Below are 17,619 nucleotides of genomic sequence, written 5' to 3' on the forward strand. Positions count from 1 at the left end.
GGTTGCCATTACTTTCCATTGTAAAATAAATATATTCTGTTTTACAGCTGCTGAGATGGTAGTACAAAAGTCCATTTATTTATTTTCTGTGGTGCCGTTTAAAACACGCCATTACTTTTGAAGCAACCTCCTTTGAAGCAGGACTAAAGTTGTGTTGAATATGTACGGTCACAGCAGGAACAGATTATGTGCGGCAACCTCTTTTCACCTAGTTTTCTTTCTTTCTTTTTCTCTTACCTCAGAGAGAGTTGCTTTATATGAATACAAATTACCATCTCTTTCTAGCAGATTTAATGGTGATGAGGAAAGGCAGGTGGCAGAGGTGTGCTTAAAAATTGCTCAAAACAATGTCAAGGATCCAAAGGGCACTTGAGGATGGAGTTACTATGCATCATGCCCTACACAGGACTTCTTTTGGAAATGGCAACCCTCCATTGCATTGTCACACCATGCGTTTCTCTGTACTCAGTATCATTACTTTCAGGACTGGGGAAACAACTTGTGTAAGCCTTCCTAAACATTACTGTGCAAAGGTGCTGCACTGATATCTAGTTGCCCCCTGAGGCACAAGCTTTTCCAACAACTCCCCAGCCTTTAAACTGCAGCTCTTCACACTCCTTCCCTAAGATTAGGAGAGGCTGGGGAAAGGGAATAGCTTTGCTGTATGTGCAGAACTCGCCACAAAGCCTTCTTGCTGCCTAAATCAAAAGAGAGGACTTTTATAGAATGTCTGAAGTTGTTTCACTGCTTACAGATCTCCTCATTAGAGGCTGCATCAAGTGCTGCGGAGGCTTTATGCTGATTTCCTTGTTACTTGTGCTGATTAGCTGTTTTATATATTTTTTTAAAAAAAATTAAACCCAACAACTGGCAGAACCTAAATTGGCACCAGACAGAAATTACCAGGGGTTATGGAGCTTTTAGATATGCTGATTAATTCTCATCAGCAGGAGCTACATCATAATTGGTTTGTATGCTTGGGAAAACAAAAGGAGCTAGAAAATTGCTGTTTAACATGCTAGACTGTTTTAAAGGGAGGTTCTTGGAAATGTGAAGTACAGCTGAGTATCATTTATCTGTAAGAATATTCTGTGCACTTCTGTATGCATTGTTCAAATATTGTCAATTCTGGCTGCCCAGCCCATCAAGTTTTGTGCTAAACAAGAATATGAGAGGTTGAAAGTAGAATATTGATGGCCTTAATCAGAAACTGTTTCTATCAACTATATTAGTACATCACTACAATGCTTCCCCCCCAAAAAAAAATGTTTAGGAGTACTCTCATTTTCCTACGCATATTGAAATACTGCCCCTCATGAGATTCACAAAATGTTTTGGGGTATGTGTACCTCTGCGCGCCCCCCCCCCGAAAAAGGCACTGCATCACTAGTTATTTGAAGAAAATGCATCAGTCCTTGTTAGGCCACTTGCGGGGGCTTAACATGGCAATCCAGTGTGGTATAGTAGTTAAAGTGTCAGACTAGGACGTGGGAGACCAGGGTTCAAATCCCTCACTCAGTCAGGCAACCTTGGGCCCATCACAGTCTCTCAGCCTATCTGAGCTTGCAGAGTTGTTGTGAGGATGAAATGGAGAGGGGAGAACTATGTACCCCCCCCCTTGAGTTCCTTCGAGGAAAGATGAGATATAAATGTAGCAGCAGCAGTAGTAATCCTTTTAATTTACAAAGTTGTATATACTTCATTTAAAATATTTTTATATGTTCTTCATTACAAATACAAATCCAGAGGGACTTACAAATCAAAACAAATCCAGATGCATCGTACTAGTACTATAAACAATGTGGATAGTTACAACCAGTCAAATAAAAAAATATATCACTGGTACTTTAGGCCGCCAAAAACTTGGCCAAATACCCATGTCTTCAGCAAGAATCGAAAGGTTAAAGAGTAGGCCTCATCCATATCTCAGAGGGCAAGGAGTTCCAAACTAGGTGCCACCACTGAGAAGGCTTTCTTCCCATGTTGCCATATAGCTCAGCTAAGAAGGGTTCCCCAGCAGGTCTTAACAAGCAGGCAAGTATAAACAGGATAAGGAATTCTCCCAGGTGTCTATTCCCCAGATTGTATAGGGTTTTGTAAGTCAATAGGAGTACCTTGAAGTGGTAACATAGAGAGAGTATATTTTCTTTCAGAATTGGTATTGCGTATTTGTGACAGGACACCCCAGATAAAAGTGTAGCCACCATATTTTGCACTATCTGAAGCTTTCTTCAAGAACAGCCCCACGCAAAGCGCCTCCAGTCTTGAGGTCTCTTGTTTCACTGTGAGCTTCTGGAAATCACAAGCGGGGTGTCTGCTGTTGACCTCAGATCCTGCTTTTTGACTTCCCATAGGCATGATGAGCCATGGGCCTGGTCCAGCAGCCTCTTCTTACGTTCTTACGTACTTTGGCAAGGCCAAATGTGGTAAAAGGCACTTCTTGCTGCAAAGGACACTTGAGCCTCCAGTGATAATGGCTCTGATGGCACTCCCAGGTCACATGCCAGTTCCTTCAGCGAGAGTGCAACCTGTCCAGAACAGAAAACCTCCCCGATTTCCAGACCTATACCTTATCAGGATTTATATTCAACTTATTGGCCCCCCGTTGACCCACCTCTGTATCTAATCACCAGTCCAAGACCTGCACAGCCTCGACTGGCTTAGTTGTACAGAGAAAGATAGTTGGGTATCATCAGCATACTGATCACACCTCTCTCCAAACCCTCCAATGTGCACTTCGAACAGCTGCAAATAGATGTTGATATAAAAAATTACCGTACAGAAAATTGATGGGAGCATAGCATTCTATGTAAACATTACAAGAGAGAGCAGTATTGAAAGCATGGTTGGAAATAGCCATTGGCAGGAAACATAAGCAGGAAATTGATGTGCCTCTAGGTAGGCCTGTTAAAACAGTATGCTGGCCAGCCCCACTGGGCAATAGCCCTAATCATGCTATATAAGTGGTGCTGGGTTATTTGCATGCAATTTAAAATATGGAAGCTTTCCAAATTACAACGCATTTCCAATGTGGTTCTTAGTGCTAAACTTCTTGCCCCCTTGTTTTAAGCAAAATAAAGAGACAGATGCATTATTTGGTCAGTATCTAAATGCCTTACATTTTTACAGGGCTATGTATTTTATTGTGCTGAAGGTGCATTTTTCTTGCTCTTGCTAAATGGATCTGGATCTGGTCAGTGCATAGTTGGGAGCCCACCCTGAAATTCTCTGTATGCCACCTTAAAGGAGGATTATAAACGCAAGAGATAACTAAAATAACCAATAAGAGAAAATGAAGATGTTTTTGCAGTTTGTCTAATGTATTGATTCCCTCTCTTCTCTCCTTTGCTCGCTTTTCAGCAATGATGATGCATTTAACCAGATGGCTGTTGCTCCTTTCCCATTACCCTCCAGCTCCCAGTCTTCCATTGAGGTAAGATACTTTCTGATTAGTGTTTCCTAAATGAAAGCAATTAATCATAATTAGCAGATTAATATAAACCATGGCATTCATCTAATTAAACTCTACAAAAAAACATTCAGCAGAAGGCCAACAGAGCATGAATTTCCCTTCATAATGCAATAGCTGGCGTGGTTCACTGTTGTGCACGTCTGTTTGCATTTTTTCAGTGATGCAAAATCAGCTCTATTTAAGTTTGAAACATTAAACACAGAGATGAACTATGCTGAAAACCTGATACCTGAAGCACTTTTCTCTCCCAAAACCAAGGACGGAGCACTCCAGTTCACACAGGGGCACCTTCAGTATTTTTGGAGTGACATCTTTGGGTCTTGTTGATGTAGATGTGTGTGTTAAAGAGCATAATGAGAATAAAGGGGCTCGCTGTGTAGGTCAGCACAACCTCTTTATATGAAGTTCTGAGACAAATAGGCAGCAAATTCAAATGATACAGTATAGGTATTGTGGACTCCAAGCATCTACCTTGTCCTCTCACAGCTGCATTCTGTAGAAGCTCCTCATAAACAATTGTCTTGTCCATCAATACCACCTGGGCATTGAGTCTAGGAACACATACCTTCTGAGACCAGCGCTCCAGAAAGGGCCAAAGCCTCCATAACATTGTGCCTTCAGAAACTGTTCCAGCTAGGCAGCCCAGCAAGATACTATGGCTGATGATATCAAAAGCTACAAAAAGGTTCAGGAGAACTCACAGGATTGCACTCCCCCCTGTACATTCCCCTATGTAAGTTATCCATCAAGTTGACAGCCATATCTTTCCTAACTCAGTTGGAAGGCAGGCTAAAACAGATCCAAATAATAATGAGTTTCGTTCAAGACTGTCTGGAGTTAAAAGGCTGCTACTCTCTGCAATACCTTTCTCAAAAATTGTAAATTAGTCACCAGGCAAACACTTGAATCCAAACTCTCCAGCTCCAAATTAGGGTCTAATTATCACTTTTAATGGATCATGCCATCTATTAAAACAGGAACCTTCTATCACGTTGTTAGAGTCAACATGACATTGGAGATAGAGAAATATCAACAGTGGTATTCCCTTGCATGCCAGAGCATCAGGTAGAACTTTTCATCTTGTGCAGAATTGAGTGTGAATTTTCAAGGACAGTGGAAAGAGTTTCACTTGTACTTATTCCTATCCAAACGTAACAACTATCGTCAACAATAGAACATTCTTCTTCTGGGTTTAATGAATATTAACAATTCAAGGATTCATGGAGTGGATCCAGAGGTAGACCTTGCATATGTCCATAGAAAATGCAGCTGTTGCATGTGCCTACAAGCCCTCTAGGGACGTGGGTGGCGCTGTGGGTTAAACCACAGAGCCTAGGGCTTGCCAATTAGAAAGTTGGCGGTTCGAATCCCTGCGACGGGGTGAGCTCCCTTTGCTTGGTTCCTGCTCCTGCCAACCTAGCAGTTCGAAAGCACATCAAAGTGCAAGTAGATAAATAGGTACCGCTCTGACGGGAAGGTAAATGACATTTCCATGTGCTGCTCTGGTTCGCCAGAAGCGGCTTAGTCATGCTGGCCACATGACTTCCTCAGCCAGTAAAGCGAGATGAGCGCCGCGACCCCAGAATCGTCCGCGACTGGACCTAACGGTCAGGGGTCCCTTTACCTTTTACCTTTACAAGCCCTCTGTCTCCAAATAGTGCCATCCACAGCACAATCCAGACAATTGGAAAGCCAGGGAAAAACCTAGGTACATAGCAAATAATTCAAGAAAATGTCCCAAGCTACAAACTGCAGGTCACGTTTTGACCTCTTCATACAACTACATCTGGTCTTATGCCAACTTCACATTTGAACCTCACTGAGTTGCCTTTGGGAAAACCACCATTTTGGACAATGGCCAGTTTCTTCCAGCATCCATTGAAAACAAAACAGTATCTGACTCACAGAGAAAGTAGGTTTCTAGAGTCAGGAAACCCTGGGATTGCTGCCAAACTTATTTGGAAGCCAGGCCAAAAAGATAGTGTATGTATATTGGTGAAATATCATAATATGGAATTCCAGAAGTTTGATAATGAGCATCTATTATTTGCCTTTTGTTTTGACTTGCAAGCCCAATGATTATGCATGGTTACTTTATAAATAAGAGAAAAGATTTTCCTCCTTCACATTGGTCCATGCCCTCTTCAAATACACTTGTTCTCATTTTTATTATAGAGTTGATTTTCTATCATAACCCAGGAGTAGTGTGTCACTTTCTGGATAATTACTGTTTCCCTGACTGTATTTTTTTTTGCTGAATTGATGTTCCCTGGTATTTAGTCAAATATTTCCTTCTATTATCCAGTTCTTCTGCTTTAGTTTCTTTGTGATTTCTCACTCTATACCATTTTTTTTCCAACTTTGTGTGTCTTTTATACCCAAACAACATTATTCTGGTAATGACTTGGTGAAATACCTAACATTATGCAGTTGCATAGTTTAAACATGTTGCAGTACACCAACGGTTTTTAAAATGTTACTAAAGATGTGGGGTGTGCTGGTGTTCTGTGCCCTGTGTGTGTGCAGCAGAGCAGATTTCACAGGGATAACTCTAGAAAGTCTGGCTTTGAAGGCTATGGATACTTTCCAGTTAACTTGAATGGAAGATTTCATCTTCTGAAAACCTGTTATTTTTCATCTCTGTTATTTATAAGCTGCCTTTCAACCAAAATTGGTTCCCAAGGTAGTTTACAGAATTTTAAAAACTTACATATATTTAAAACCAACAATAGAACTTCAGGCAGAAAACTAAACCATAACAGCCAGTTAACCATTGCTGTTTTATTAAGAGTTTGAGAGTGCACAGAGTGTGGCTCATTTGATGCATGTTCAGGATCTGGGATTTATTAAACTTCCCGGGAATCTCAGCTTCCTTCCTTCCTTCCTTCCTTCCTTCCTTCCTTCCTTCCTTCCTTCCTTCCTTCCTTTCTACTGAGACACATTTCTAACTGTTGTGCTGGTGAAAATGTACTGTACGTGTGTTCTCTGCAAAGGAGTGAAAAACCAAAATACTCAGTGTTTTGTTCCTTATTCTCTTCCTACTGCTGCTTTTTGGTTCGTAACCTCTATACAGCATGCTTTTTGTGGGAAATGTGCCATCTAAGCCAAGGCTGGGATTGCATTGAAGTGACAGAAAACAAGAGTGATCTGAATGGTCATATGTGGATATTTGTGTTTCCAGAGCCTTGTGGACTATAGCCCAGATGACCAGTTGAACACTGTTCATGAAAGCAAGGCTGATTTGTTGAGTCTCCCTCCAAAGAAATATATTCTGTAGTTTTATTGTTAAAATCTTAAGTGAAATTCACATTCCTAAATTGAAAAACAAAACTTTTTCACCAGGACCACAGTACCACCGAATCTGCAAGTGGTGAAGAAGATACCAGTTGGGAATTTCTTACAAAAAGCTCAACGGATGATGTGTACACTAAACTAGTAAGCATGCGCTGCAAGAAATATGCAAATTTTTTTACAGAGTCAAGGTTCCAGTAGGGGGGGAAAAACTTGAAAAGGAAAGAGAAGCAGGAAATGACATTGGTGCAGTTTTGCACACTGTACAGACCAGCCCCAAACAACAGAGAAACTATAATTGAATTTTGGTGTGTGTTAGAATTGAACCTTGGATTCTCATATTGGGACGGGGCAAACAATCAAAACCATAATACTTTTGGTGAGTGTAAATTAGACAGAGAGGGTAAAATGATGTCAAGCTGGCACAGAACCATGCATGGCACTGAGGACCATAGCTGTTTAGAGATCTTGCTAAGTCCCTCTTTATTTCCACTCACTCAGATTTGTATTTTCAAATGTATAGCTATAACTGCTAGAGCTAAAAACTTGACATTTGAAAAAGTTAATGAACTGTGAGATTCTCAAGATGATAAATTCAGTCTCAATTCTGAATTCAAAAAATGAATTCTGCTGTTCTGAAACTCACATCATCTCAACCCCCACCACACACCCCTCTGTTAATGAGATCTAGCATAAAGTTCCTAGTAGTGGTTTGATAATGCCGTTTATTCCCTGTGGAGAATGTTAGAGGAGAGAGAGGCCTGTTGACGGGCCCTTCTGCATGTCCAATGCGGTAATCTTGAGAGGCTTTCCTTCAAGTGCTTCTGCCAACTGAGGTGAAGTGGTTGGTTACCAGAGTGAGAACCTCCTCAGTGGTGGCACCCTATTTGTGGCATTCCCTGCCTGCCCAGAGAGGCCTGGCTGATGTCAGTATTACTATCCTTTCAATGCCAGGCACTTGTGCACTCTCAGGCTTTTAAATGTATTTGTCTTTTTAAGGTATTGTTGTTTATATTTTATTTATTCGCTTTATTATCTCATTTTTGTGAACTGCCCCAGAAAATTTGCTGAAGAGTAAAATACAAATATTTCGAATAGATGAATTCATCCACCTGGCAGTCAGGAAGAGTGGCACACATCTGTTCTCTGGTAATACTGAGGAAATACATTTTTACATGGATGCTTGAGTGCCTCAGCTGTTCAGCATGCCAATATATTTCAACTGCTTTCTATGTCAAAGCAACTTAAGGCAACCCCATCATGCTAGGCATACAGTTATGGGTATTTTGTATTTATGATTTAAAAGAATAGTATAGAATTCTTGAGATTTCAGGAAGCCTTTGTATGTCAGTGTTCTTTCATGTATTTATTACAGCTATTTATATCCCATTTTTGAGTCTGCAAATCCTTTGACTGCTGCTTATAAGTAACACCAATGTGTATTTTGAGAAGGGGAGGGGTGAGGAATGAGCAGTATCACCATAGAGCAAATTATAAGGAGGATTCCTAGTAGGCAGCTGGTGGTAGATAGCCTCATAAAAGGAGGAAACAGTCCAGCTGCAACAGGAACGGGTTCCTGATATTATCTCTGGCTGCCTCCCTTGCTTTTCTGGAATCCTTCCCACAGGTAAGTTGACAGTAGATGGCTCTGTGGGGGAAGGTGCAATCCAGCGGGAACTGCAGCATGCATTTAATGTTGTCCCTCCCCACAGGCCAGTTTGTGCCAGTTGCCCACGTAGCTGGAGCAGCCTGTGGAGACTTCTTCACCTCTCTGTCAAGCTCTCTTCCCATTTGACAGATTTTGATCCAAAGGGTTTAAGGCCACCCTCGAGCAGGACATTGGTTGCTTACACTGTGGCACACAATGTATGAGAAACTGATTGACTTGTCAGTCTCTAAATACCTTGATGAGACTAAAATGAGAATAACTTGGAGAGAGTAGAGAGCAAGCCATTTCAACACACCCCTGCTTTTAATTTGTCAAAAACCCTTTTTGAGACTAGTAATAGGTCACTGTTGCAAGTCTTCAGCTACCTTCTGCATACTAAAGTTTTCTGCAAATGGAAGTGGTTAAAGTACAGCAAAATGCTTTGGATTTATTTCCTCAACATATCAAATATCCTAATATTCAATCTATAAAAGTACTCTTATAGAGCAGCTAACAATAGACACAAAACGATTAAAATTAGACACAAAACGATTAAAATTATGGCAGCACAGCTGACCATAGACTGGTAAAACTGGAGTTAAACTGATGCCTGGGAGACTTCTGTGTTTTAAAAGCTTTACCTGGCACGAGAAAAGGATGTTCGACAGTGGAATTTGCTGCCAAGGAGTGTGGTGGACTCTCCTTCTTTGGAGGTCTTTAAGCAGAGGCTTGACAACCATATGTCAGGAGTGCTCTGATGGTGTTTCCTGCTTGGCAGCGGGTTGGACTCGATGGCCCATGTGGTCTCTTCCAACTCTATGATTCTATGATTCTATGATTCTATGTCAAGCTGCTCACCACTCTGGGAAAAAATCAAAATCCAGGGTGGAAAGACCCTCCCCTCTGGTCTACATTTGTTTTACCTTTGACAGCAAAAAGGGACTCCAGAAATGAGAGTTAGGCTAATAGCTACAGTACAAATGCCTAGAAATTTACTATGTAGGCTGGTTTTTCTGTTTTCTTCCTCTGCACACAGCCTATTTTGCATTACTATTCGAATGTCGCCTTATGAGTGGCTATATTCAGACATAACATTAAATTTTAAAAAATCAGTTCCCAATCTTGAACATTTTTGTCCTAATATGTTAGCCTTTTATCCATAATCATAATGGGAAAATATGATGGAATCGAGGATCACAAAGGTGGGCTTCAGGAAGCAGTAATTTATGTGAAGCTGGACTTTTCCATTGTTGGCTTGGGAAAGTAAAAGTTCCCTCCATGCTGGTGCAGCTTGGACTTTGCATAGGTGGGTAGTAGGAGCTCTATGCTCATAGACGCTTGAAGAAGACAATAGAATGCTTGAGGAATTTGACTCTACAAAAAAAATTGATCTGATTTGCACCTCTCAGATGTGCAGATCAGAACTTAAGTATTTTTTATGTCGTTCTTCCCTGAATTTTATGAAACAGTTTTCAGCTGAAACACACACACTCACACACACAGTGATAACATTTTTTTGATGCATTTATCACAAAGTGTTGATTGCATACATACTTAATTACAAATGTTGTGCAGTTGTTGTTTTATTTGCAGAGAAATGTGGAATTGGGATGGAATGGATTTGGGGCTGAACACAGACAAGCAGAAACAGATCAGAAATATAATGATCTATTTATCCCTAGCAGCTATTAGAAAAAGTCCCTTGCAGGCTTGGGGAACCTTATGGCCTTCCAGATGTTAGACTCTGACTCCTATCAGCCAAGTCACCATAGCCAATTATCAGGGTTGATGGAGGTTGCCAAAGGTTTCTCCACCCTGGTCTGCTGCTAGTCTAAGGCATCTGTTCTTGGGTCCTTTAAATTGTAAGCGATCACCTTCAAAAGGACCCTGAACTTGTACATGCAGAGACAAATGCAACTGCAGCTTTCATTCACAGTTTATATGATACTAGAAGAAATGTTGTGTTATGTATTAAAAGTGACCCAAGAAAATGTTTTGTTACATTTTGAAGGGTATACCTTTAGTGCATTGCACAATAAGCAAGTGATTTTAAACCTTCCGTGTTGACTTAACAGGGAAATAGCATGAGTGATAGCTCCAGTGTGGTTTTTAGATGTGTGTTCTTACTTTGCTTCACTATACATACAGGGTAATCAAATGTTCTGTTCAGCAGGAGGCTTTTTCAACTTGATCACTATTAAAGCTGAAAGGTGGGTGTCCTTGAATCTGCCCTACTGTCAAGCATCAGCTGAAGTTGATGGCTTCAAAGGAGAGATTCATATTAATATTTCCCGATATTTCTGTGACAAATAAAATACTGATGAGCACACAAATCCAGTGGGGTGTTTTTATTTTTCAGCAGCATAATCTGTCTCTTTAAAATAAAATCATGTGTAATACAGTATTGGAGGACGCAGCTGGCAGTGTGTGGGAAATAAATGTTTGAAGGATGTTTTCCTCATGGCATCTTTGCAGTATTTCAGCTCAGCCATTCCTCATAATACTAAACATCAATTTTTACCTTATCTGCTTTGTCCCACTGTTATGATATTTTTTAAAAGCAGGTGAAAAATGATGCTTTCGTTGGCAGGACTTTGGTTTGAATAAGCATACTGTATTCAAAGTCTGGAAGTTATGCTATGGTGTCTCACGTTGTGCTTCAAAAATGGGTGCAATTTGCTTATTTTTGAAATAAGAAAAGCCTACTATACACAAGCTACTACAAAATTGCTATCCCTTGAACGTTGGAAGTCTACCTCAGCCTCCTTTAATGTCTGATATTTCACCAAACATTTTTTACAAGCTTATTTTCTGAACCATAAGGGATAAATGGGTGCTTCTGTTATTCTTCTGCAAAAGGTAATATCTTAGAATGACAAAAACAAAATTCACTTATTAAAGGTGTAGCTGCAGAAGCACAGAAAATATCACAAACATGGTTATCACATTTAATCAGACAAATTAGTTATATTTAGGTTTGAAGAATTAAAGGTAGCATTTTTTGCAGTTCATCTTCTTTAAGTTGTGCATTCTTGTCCTTATTGAGGCATCTGCATTATAAGCATTTTGTGGTAGTTTTCCTACAGACACAGTAGCTATCTAGTTAGGGTACTTGGCTATGTTCCCAAAGAAGTAAACTGGATTTTGATTGGTCTCACCCTAAATGGCCTTTTCTCAGTTTGGCCTGCTGTCTAAGAAAATGATGACAAGGTAGGCCTTCAGGGGGACTTAAATGTAGTAAGAGAGGTCTAATCTTAAATGAGCCACATGAAAAAGTAAGCAATATATTCCTAATTCTATATGATACTAAGCTTCACCTGAAAAGCGTTTAACACGGACCAGTAATCTATGTGGTCTACATGTGCATTGAACTGTGAATTGAGTATTTCAGTTTGGGACGATTTATTTCAGGGAATGAGGGCTGCGATAAAACAGGTTACACTTGAAAGTGTGTATCTTTGCACAGGTCTTTGCTTTCAGATAAACCTTTAATTTGGGGGTTGTTTTTGATAGGATGTCGGTGCCAAGCTTGACAAGCAGGTGATAGAGAACCAGCAAATAACAGCAGAGCAACCTACAGAAAATGTATGTATTATACTCCAAATGGTTTCTTATTCATTTATTTTATCATTATTAACAATATATTATTATTCTTATTATGTATATGTGCGTTTGGTTTAACATGTTTCCCAAGGTGATTTACAAACTTAAATGTAAAAATGACAGAGAGAAAAAAACAATGGAAGAGAAGGTTTAAAAAAATTACAAACAAACACCTAAGGCGAATATATTTTCATCCACTTAGCTACAAGCCTCCATCTTATTAGGAATAAGACTGTTATCCCTCTTTCAACCAACCTCTGCATCTAGACCTCAATCCAGGGCCTTCTCAGTCCTTCCTCATTCAGGTGTCAACAGAGAAATAGTGTTTGGTAACATCCATGTACTGATAACACCTTACTCCAATTTTCCTTTTGACAGCTCTCAATGACTTCATCTAGTTTTAAATAGCACTGGAGACAATGCAGTGCTCCATGGCACCACATAGGTCAAAAGCCAGTGGGGGTGGTGAAATAGGAGATAAGGTTGCAACTGTTGCAGAACCATGGCCCCAATCTCTCATAGATGGTCCAGGAGGATGCCCTCCAAAGCTGGTATGAGGTTGAGGAGGAGCTGCAGCATAGTGCTCCTTTTCCCTCTCCCTCATCCATCCATGTAACGAAGGCTGATTCAATCCCAAATCTGGATTTGAAACCAGATTACAATGTCCCCAAATAATGACTGCAATCCTCTTGAGTAGGACCTTGCACTCAAAGGCCATATTTACAGCTGGACAGTAGTTGTTTGCTATTTAGTTCAGGGTGAGTTTTCCTTTCAGGGAAATGCACGACATTTATCACACCCTGGGCTCACCCAATCATGCCCCTTCATGCCCCTTCCATCTAGCTTTAATGAGCCATGAAAGGCAAGGGTGAAGAGGGCACATCCTTGGGCGCTTACTCCCAAGCATCTGGTCAGTGTCATCAGGCTGCAAAACCCAAAGCTGATACCACAAAGCACAGCTGACTCAGAGCTGCATCAGTTACGGCATCTAGCTCACTACAGAGGTGAACAACTTCTTCCTCAAAATGCCCAGCAAGCAAATCACAGAGGGTTTCTGGGGTGTCCTGGGCTCCATCACCAATATAAATGTCAAGACTTAAGAACCGTCCTGACAAGCTCCATTGCAAATGGTTGAAAGACATGGCAATAGAAGCAATGAAATGGCCCCTCTTTGTTGCTTTTACTACCACACAGTAGGTACGGTTGTGGGCTCTTGTAGCAGACCTCTTTTAGCTCAGAAAAAGTACACTTTTATTTAGTTTATAATAGCAAGTTTTTAAATGACCTTGTAAAACAGCCAGAAATAATAATGGAAAACATGGAATTGTTGTAAAACACTTACAAGATTTTACCAAAGCTCTTAAACTTTATGGTAAATAATGTTTCAGTAGTATGTTCTCTGACCGAAATTTTTGAAATTGCAGCATCAGAGGTAAGTAGATTATTACTTCTAAAGTTGTTAGATGTTATTTTACGCTCCCCACTTCTGATCTATATAAAAGATCTCTCTGTACTGTAGTTTCAACTTCTTGTTTGGGTTTTAGGAGGCTTAACAGTTCAATGTCTTTGATTTATCCCCCCCCCTTTTCCCTTCCAGTTTCGTAACCAATTAAAGCAATCAAAGTCTTCAGCAGTAATCCCTATCAGTTTACACAAGATATCCTTGGCTCCGGCACCTTCTTATTCTCCAGAGACAGAGTTCACCAGCAGAAGTATGAACTTCTTACTTCTATCTGAAGAATACCTTTCATTCAATACCAAGCTTTTTAGCATGATAATAGCATGCAATGTTTTCTTTTCTTTTAATTTAAAAGTCTAGATTAACAGCTATAGTGCCGTTTACTTTTACATGCAATTGATTTAATGTATTTTTTCTTAGAACATTTCATGTAACAAACCTGTTTGATCTACCACCTCACTCTGCTGCATGGAAAGACCAGGCGTTGCTGTCCTCCTTCACTCATAAGAATGATGCATGAGCAGTATAACTGCTGAGATCAGGGCTCAGAAATCTCAGCCCTGCTAATTCTGCAATCACCAAAATTCGATAATGTATTAATAAATAACAGAGGTTGCTACAGCTGAGAATTGTGAACTTCTGTCACACTGCTTGTATGAATAAACCAATATTATGAGTAAATAAACTTGTCAACAGCTGTGAAAAGCAAGATCTTGACTGCCCTTCAGGTAGCAGAAGATCCAGAAGAGGATCTGATGTGTGAGTGTGAGCGAGCATGTGTGTGCAGCTAGATATAACGAGTGCCCTAGCTTATCAGAATGGTGTGTCACCTTCCCTAAACGTTAACTTGCATGTGAATTGTGAAATTGCATCCAAAGCAGCAGACCTCAAATCACAAGAATTTGATGCAGGTGCACAACAATTTTCGACACTGAGAGCCAGTGTGGTGTAGTGGTTAAGAGCGGTAGTCACGTAATCTGGGAAACCGGGTTCGTGTCTCCGCTCCTCCACATGCAGCTGCTGGGTGACCTTGGGCCAGTCACACTTCTGTGAAGTCTCTCAGCCCCACTCTCCTCACAGAGTGTTTGTTGTGGGGGAGGAAGGGAAAGGAGAATGTTAGCCGCTTTGAGACTCCTGAAGGGGAGTGAAAGGCGGGATATCAAATCCAAACTCTTCTTCTCTTCTTCTTCCTCTGCAGCTTCTTTCTTTGTTTGGCAATGGTGCTTTTGTTCACTGGTACATTTTATCATTTGTTGCAGGTGGCTTTCCGCTTCCTCTGGTGGATCCAGCAACATGCCCAATAGTTCCTGGACAAGAAATGACTCTGGAAATCTCCAAGGGGCGATCAGGCCTTGGTCTCAGTATTGTAGGAGGAAAGGATACACCACTTGTAAGTTGTTTGGTGGTTTTGGAATACTATTCATGAATCTCAAAGCTACTCCATTTTTGGTACAATGAAAGAAAGAAATGTGGAAATTCCATAATACATGTTTGACATGTACACTTGGATGTTCCTTTAACAAAGGACACTGGTGGATACTAATATAGCCACAAATTTAATGAAAGCATGTCATGACCAATATGTATGAGTAGATGTATGATCACCTTCTTATAGTCTAAGCATTCTCTGTTGTGCATGTCTTTAAAACACAAGAAGCTGCTATTTTACTTATTGCTTATATATTTAGCTTATTTCCCACCAATTAAAAATGAATTCAATGTGAATAAAAAATGGTAATTTAGGTAGATACAGTAAGCCATTAATGTTCTATGCATTATGAGTAATGCATAGATCACTCCAGCTTAGCTTTTCCTTCTTCACAAATCTTTGACTTGCTGTTACACCTGAACTAATTCAATTTTGGTTACTTTTGCTCCAAACAAGCATTTTAGTAAGTCAAGAATAGACCTTCTCTTCAGTAAATGGTTTGTTTGAAGCAAACAAAACAGAATTCTATTACAAATATAGAATTAGCAGAAATTTCAGTGTGAAAAGTTATAGAAAATGAAGAATATACTCCATTTGATTGGGGCCTTTCAGCAAATATGGCTAGGAAAGCAACAGCTATAATTAAAATGTATATGAGAGAAAGCAGCAGTCAATATACCAAATCACATAACCTCATTTCCTTGCCATCCTCTTCGTAAGAGCATTAGAAGATTGCTGCTGGAGCAGACCAAAGACCCAGAGGCTAGCGTCCTGTTCCTACACTGGCCAGCCACATGCTTATGGAAAGCCCACCCCAAAAAGAGATGAAGGCAATAACTCTTTCCTGCTGCGATTCACTAGCAAGTGGTGTTCAGAGTCATGCTGCCTCTGATCTTGGAGATAGTATATAGCCATCATGAGTATTAGCCTTTGACAGCCTTATCCTCTATGAATTTGTCTAATCCCCTCTTAAATCTATCTAAGTTGTGCATAAATTCCCTTAACGCAGCATAGCTTAACCTTAACTGTACACACTATGCACTTAGCTTGATCTGCTGTTGCATATTTGATGCTTCCTTTTTCTGATGAATGTCGAGTACCAGACATGTGCGCTTAGATTTTCTCTTAAGTATATGGTTAAAAGATAGGGGCAGGAGACTAAATATAATAGCTTTTTTCACCAAAGATAAGCTTTTGAAAGTGTGAACTTCAGTATCAGTGTCAAAATTGCATAAAATCACTGGAGGTGTAAAAACATACGTAGGTTCTTATTAGAAATATGTGAAAACTGTTCCCATGGATTAACAGATTTCTTCATTGAAAAATCCCTTTTTGAAAGTTTGACTTTTATTGTCAAAATGCAGATTGAGAGTTCCTATCTTTGGATGATATTACTTGGGTATTGTTGGGCTTTTTACAAAATAATCATGTTTTGTATAGGAGAAATGAAATTTCTACCAGCTTCCTGTCTGCTGCCTCCTTGCTCTCCACAGGCATGTCTCAGAAGACTGGAAAAATATGGTTCATATTTTTTGCCCATTGTTACGTCATAAAGCTACAGTTTAGCAATTTTCATCCTTTTGAGACCAGGGGCCAACCTTCAGTCCAAACAAGCATTGGGCACCAACTTCTTAATTTTTAAAAAAATCATTCATTTGTATGATAGGAATGCTGTAGCTACGAGCCATTTTAGGTCAAGCTGCAACCTGGTATTTGGCCTGATTCACCTGTTGAAGACTAAAGTATAGTTTGTACAACAGTGAATCCACACAGCTATCATTAGGCTGTAGGACTGGATCTTACAACCTTCATATAACAAGGGGGGTCTGAAAAGCTGGTTGTAAGAGAAATCCTTCTCCTGCTTTGTGGCCATTCCAGCTGCATTTTTCACTATTCTTGTGAAAATTATACAGTTATGGGAGCATGCTTAATAAAATTTAAACTGCTTTTTTATTTCGGTAAATGCATTAGCAATTTGACCACACACCTTAAGCATTTTTTTCATTCAGCAGTAATTTGTACTGCAAATGAATCCAGTGTTCCGTAAATACATGATCACTCATTGCATAGAAACAAACCAGAAGTTTGACATGAGACCTTGACTTTTTGCTAAAGCAGAGTGGTTGTAAATACTGTTAGCGGGACTGCAAAGGAGGAAGCGTAAAAAAAACCCAACTCCATCCATATCTTTATCACAATACTTGCTTTCAGGCAAGGATATTAATATTTTCTTCCTCCTCCATGTCTTTCTCACTTCATGTCACCTTGCCCTGAGTGATGTAGTGCTATTTCATTTAAATGTTTTTTAAAACTGAGCACATTCTGTGACCTCCTGCTGACTGCTCTTCCTGTGATGAATAACTTTAAACAGAAAGCAAATTCCATGTTACTGAATAAATGAAACCTGTTCATTTTCATTAGAATTAGCTCTGAAAGCCACTCTGGAGCATTATTTTGTGTAGATTTTACTGTTCCTATCACATGCTTATGTGCTTAAGACTCAGTAAAAACTTGCTAAAACATATTTATAAATCACTATTTTGTTGAAAAGATCAAAGCAGGTAACAAAAATACATAAACCCATACAGTAAAAACCATATAAAGAGGTTAAAACAGACATCAATTAACTATTGTGGAAAGATTTATTCTTAATTGCCTGCGTAGGACTAGCAGTGGCTGGGGCAACCCAGTCAGATGGGCAGCAAATAAAATAATAA

General features: G+C 39.8%; 1 protein-coding gene across 6 annotated transcripts in view; it reads left to right on the top strand.

Annotated features, from left to right (window-relative positions):
• The window catches only part of PATJ (PATJ crumbs cell polarity complex component), a 153,613-nt gene that overhangs the window by 107,352 nt on the left and 28,642 nt on the right, over positions 1 to 17,619 (top strand). For 5 of the 6 annotated variants that reach the window (XM_081193631.1, XM_081193629.1, XM_081193626.1 and 2 more), the window contains exons 30-34: positions 3,361 to 3,433; positions 6,815 to 6,907; positions 11,925 to 11,996; positions 13,612 to 13,726; positions 14,733 to 14,863. In XM_081193631.1, coding sequence (XP_081049757.1) covers positions 3,361 to 3,433; positions 6,815 to 6,907; positions 11,925 to 11,996; positions 13,612 to 13,726; positions 14,733 to 14,863 — 484 coding nt within the window. The remainder of the gene's footprint in view (positions 1 to 3,360; positions 3,434 to 6,814; positions 6,908 to 11,924; positions 11,997 to 13,611; positions 13,727 to 14,732; positions 14,864 to 17,619) is intronic. The other variant, XM_081193630.1, reaches the window with a different exon arrangement.

The sequence above is a fragment of the Podarcis bocagei genome (assembly GCF_964188305.1).
Source record: "Podarcis bocagei genome assembly, chromosome: 5".
NCBI lineage: Eukaryota > Metazoa > Chordata > Lepidosauria > Squamata > Lacertidae > Podarcis > Podarcis bocagei.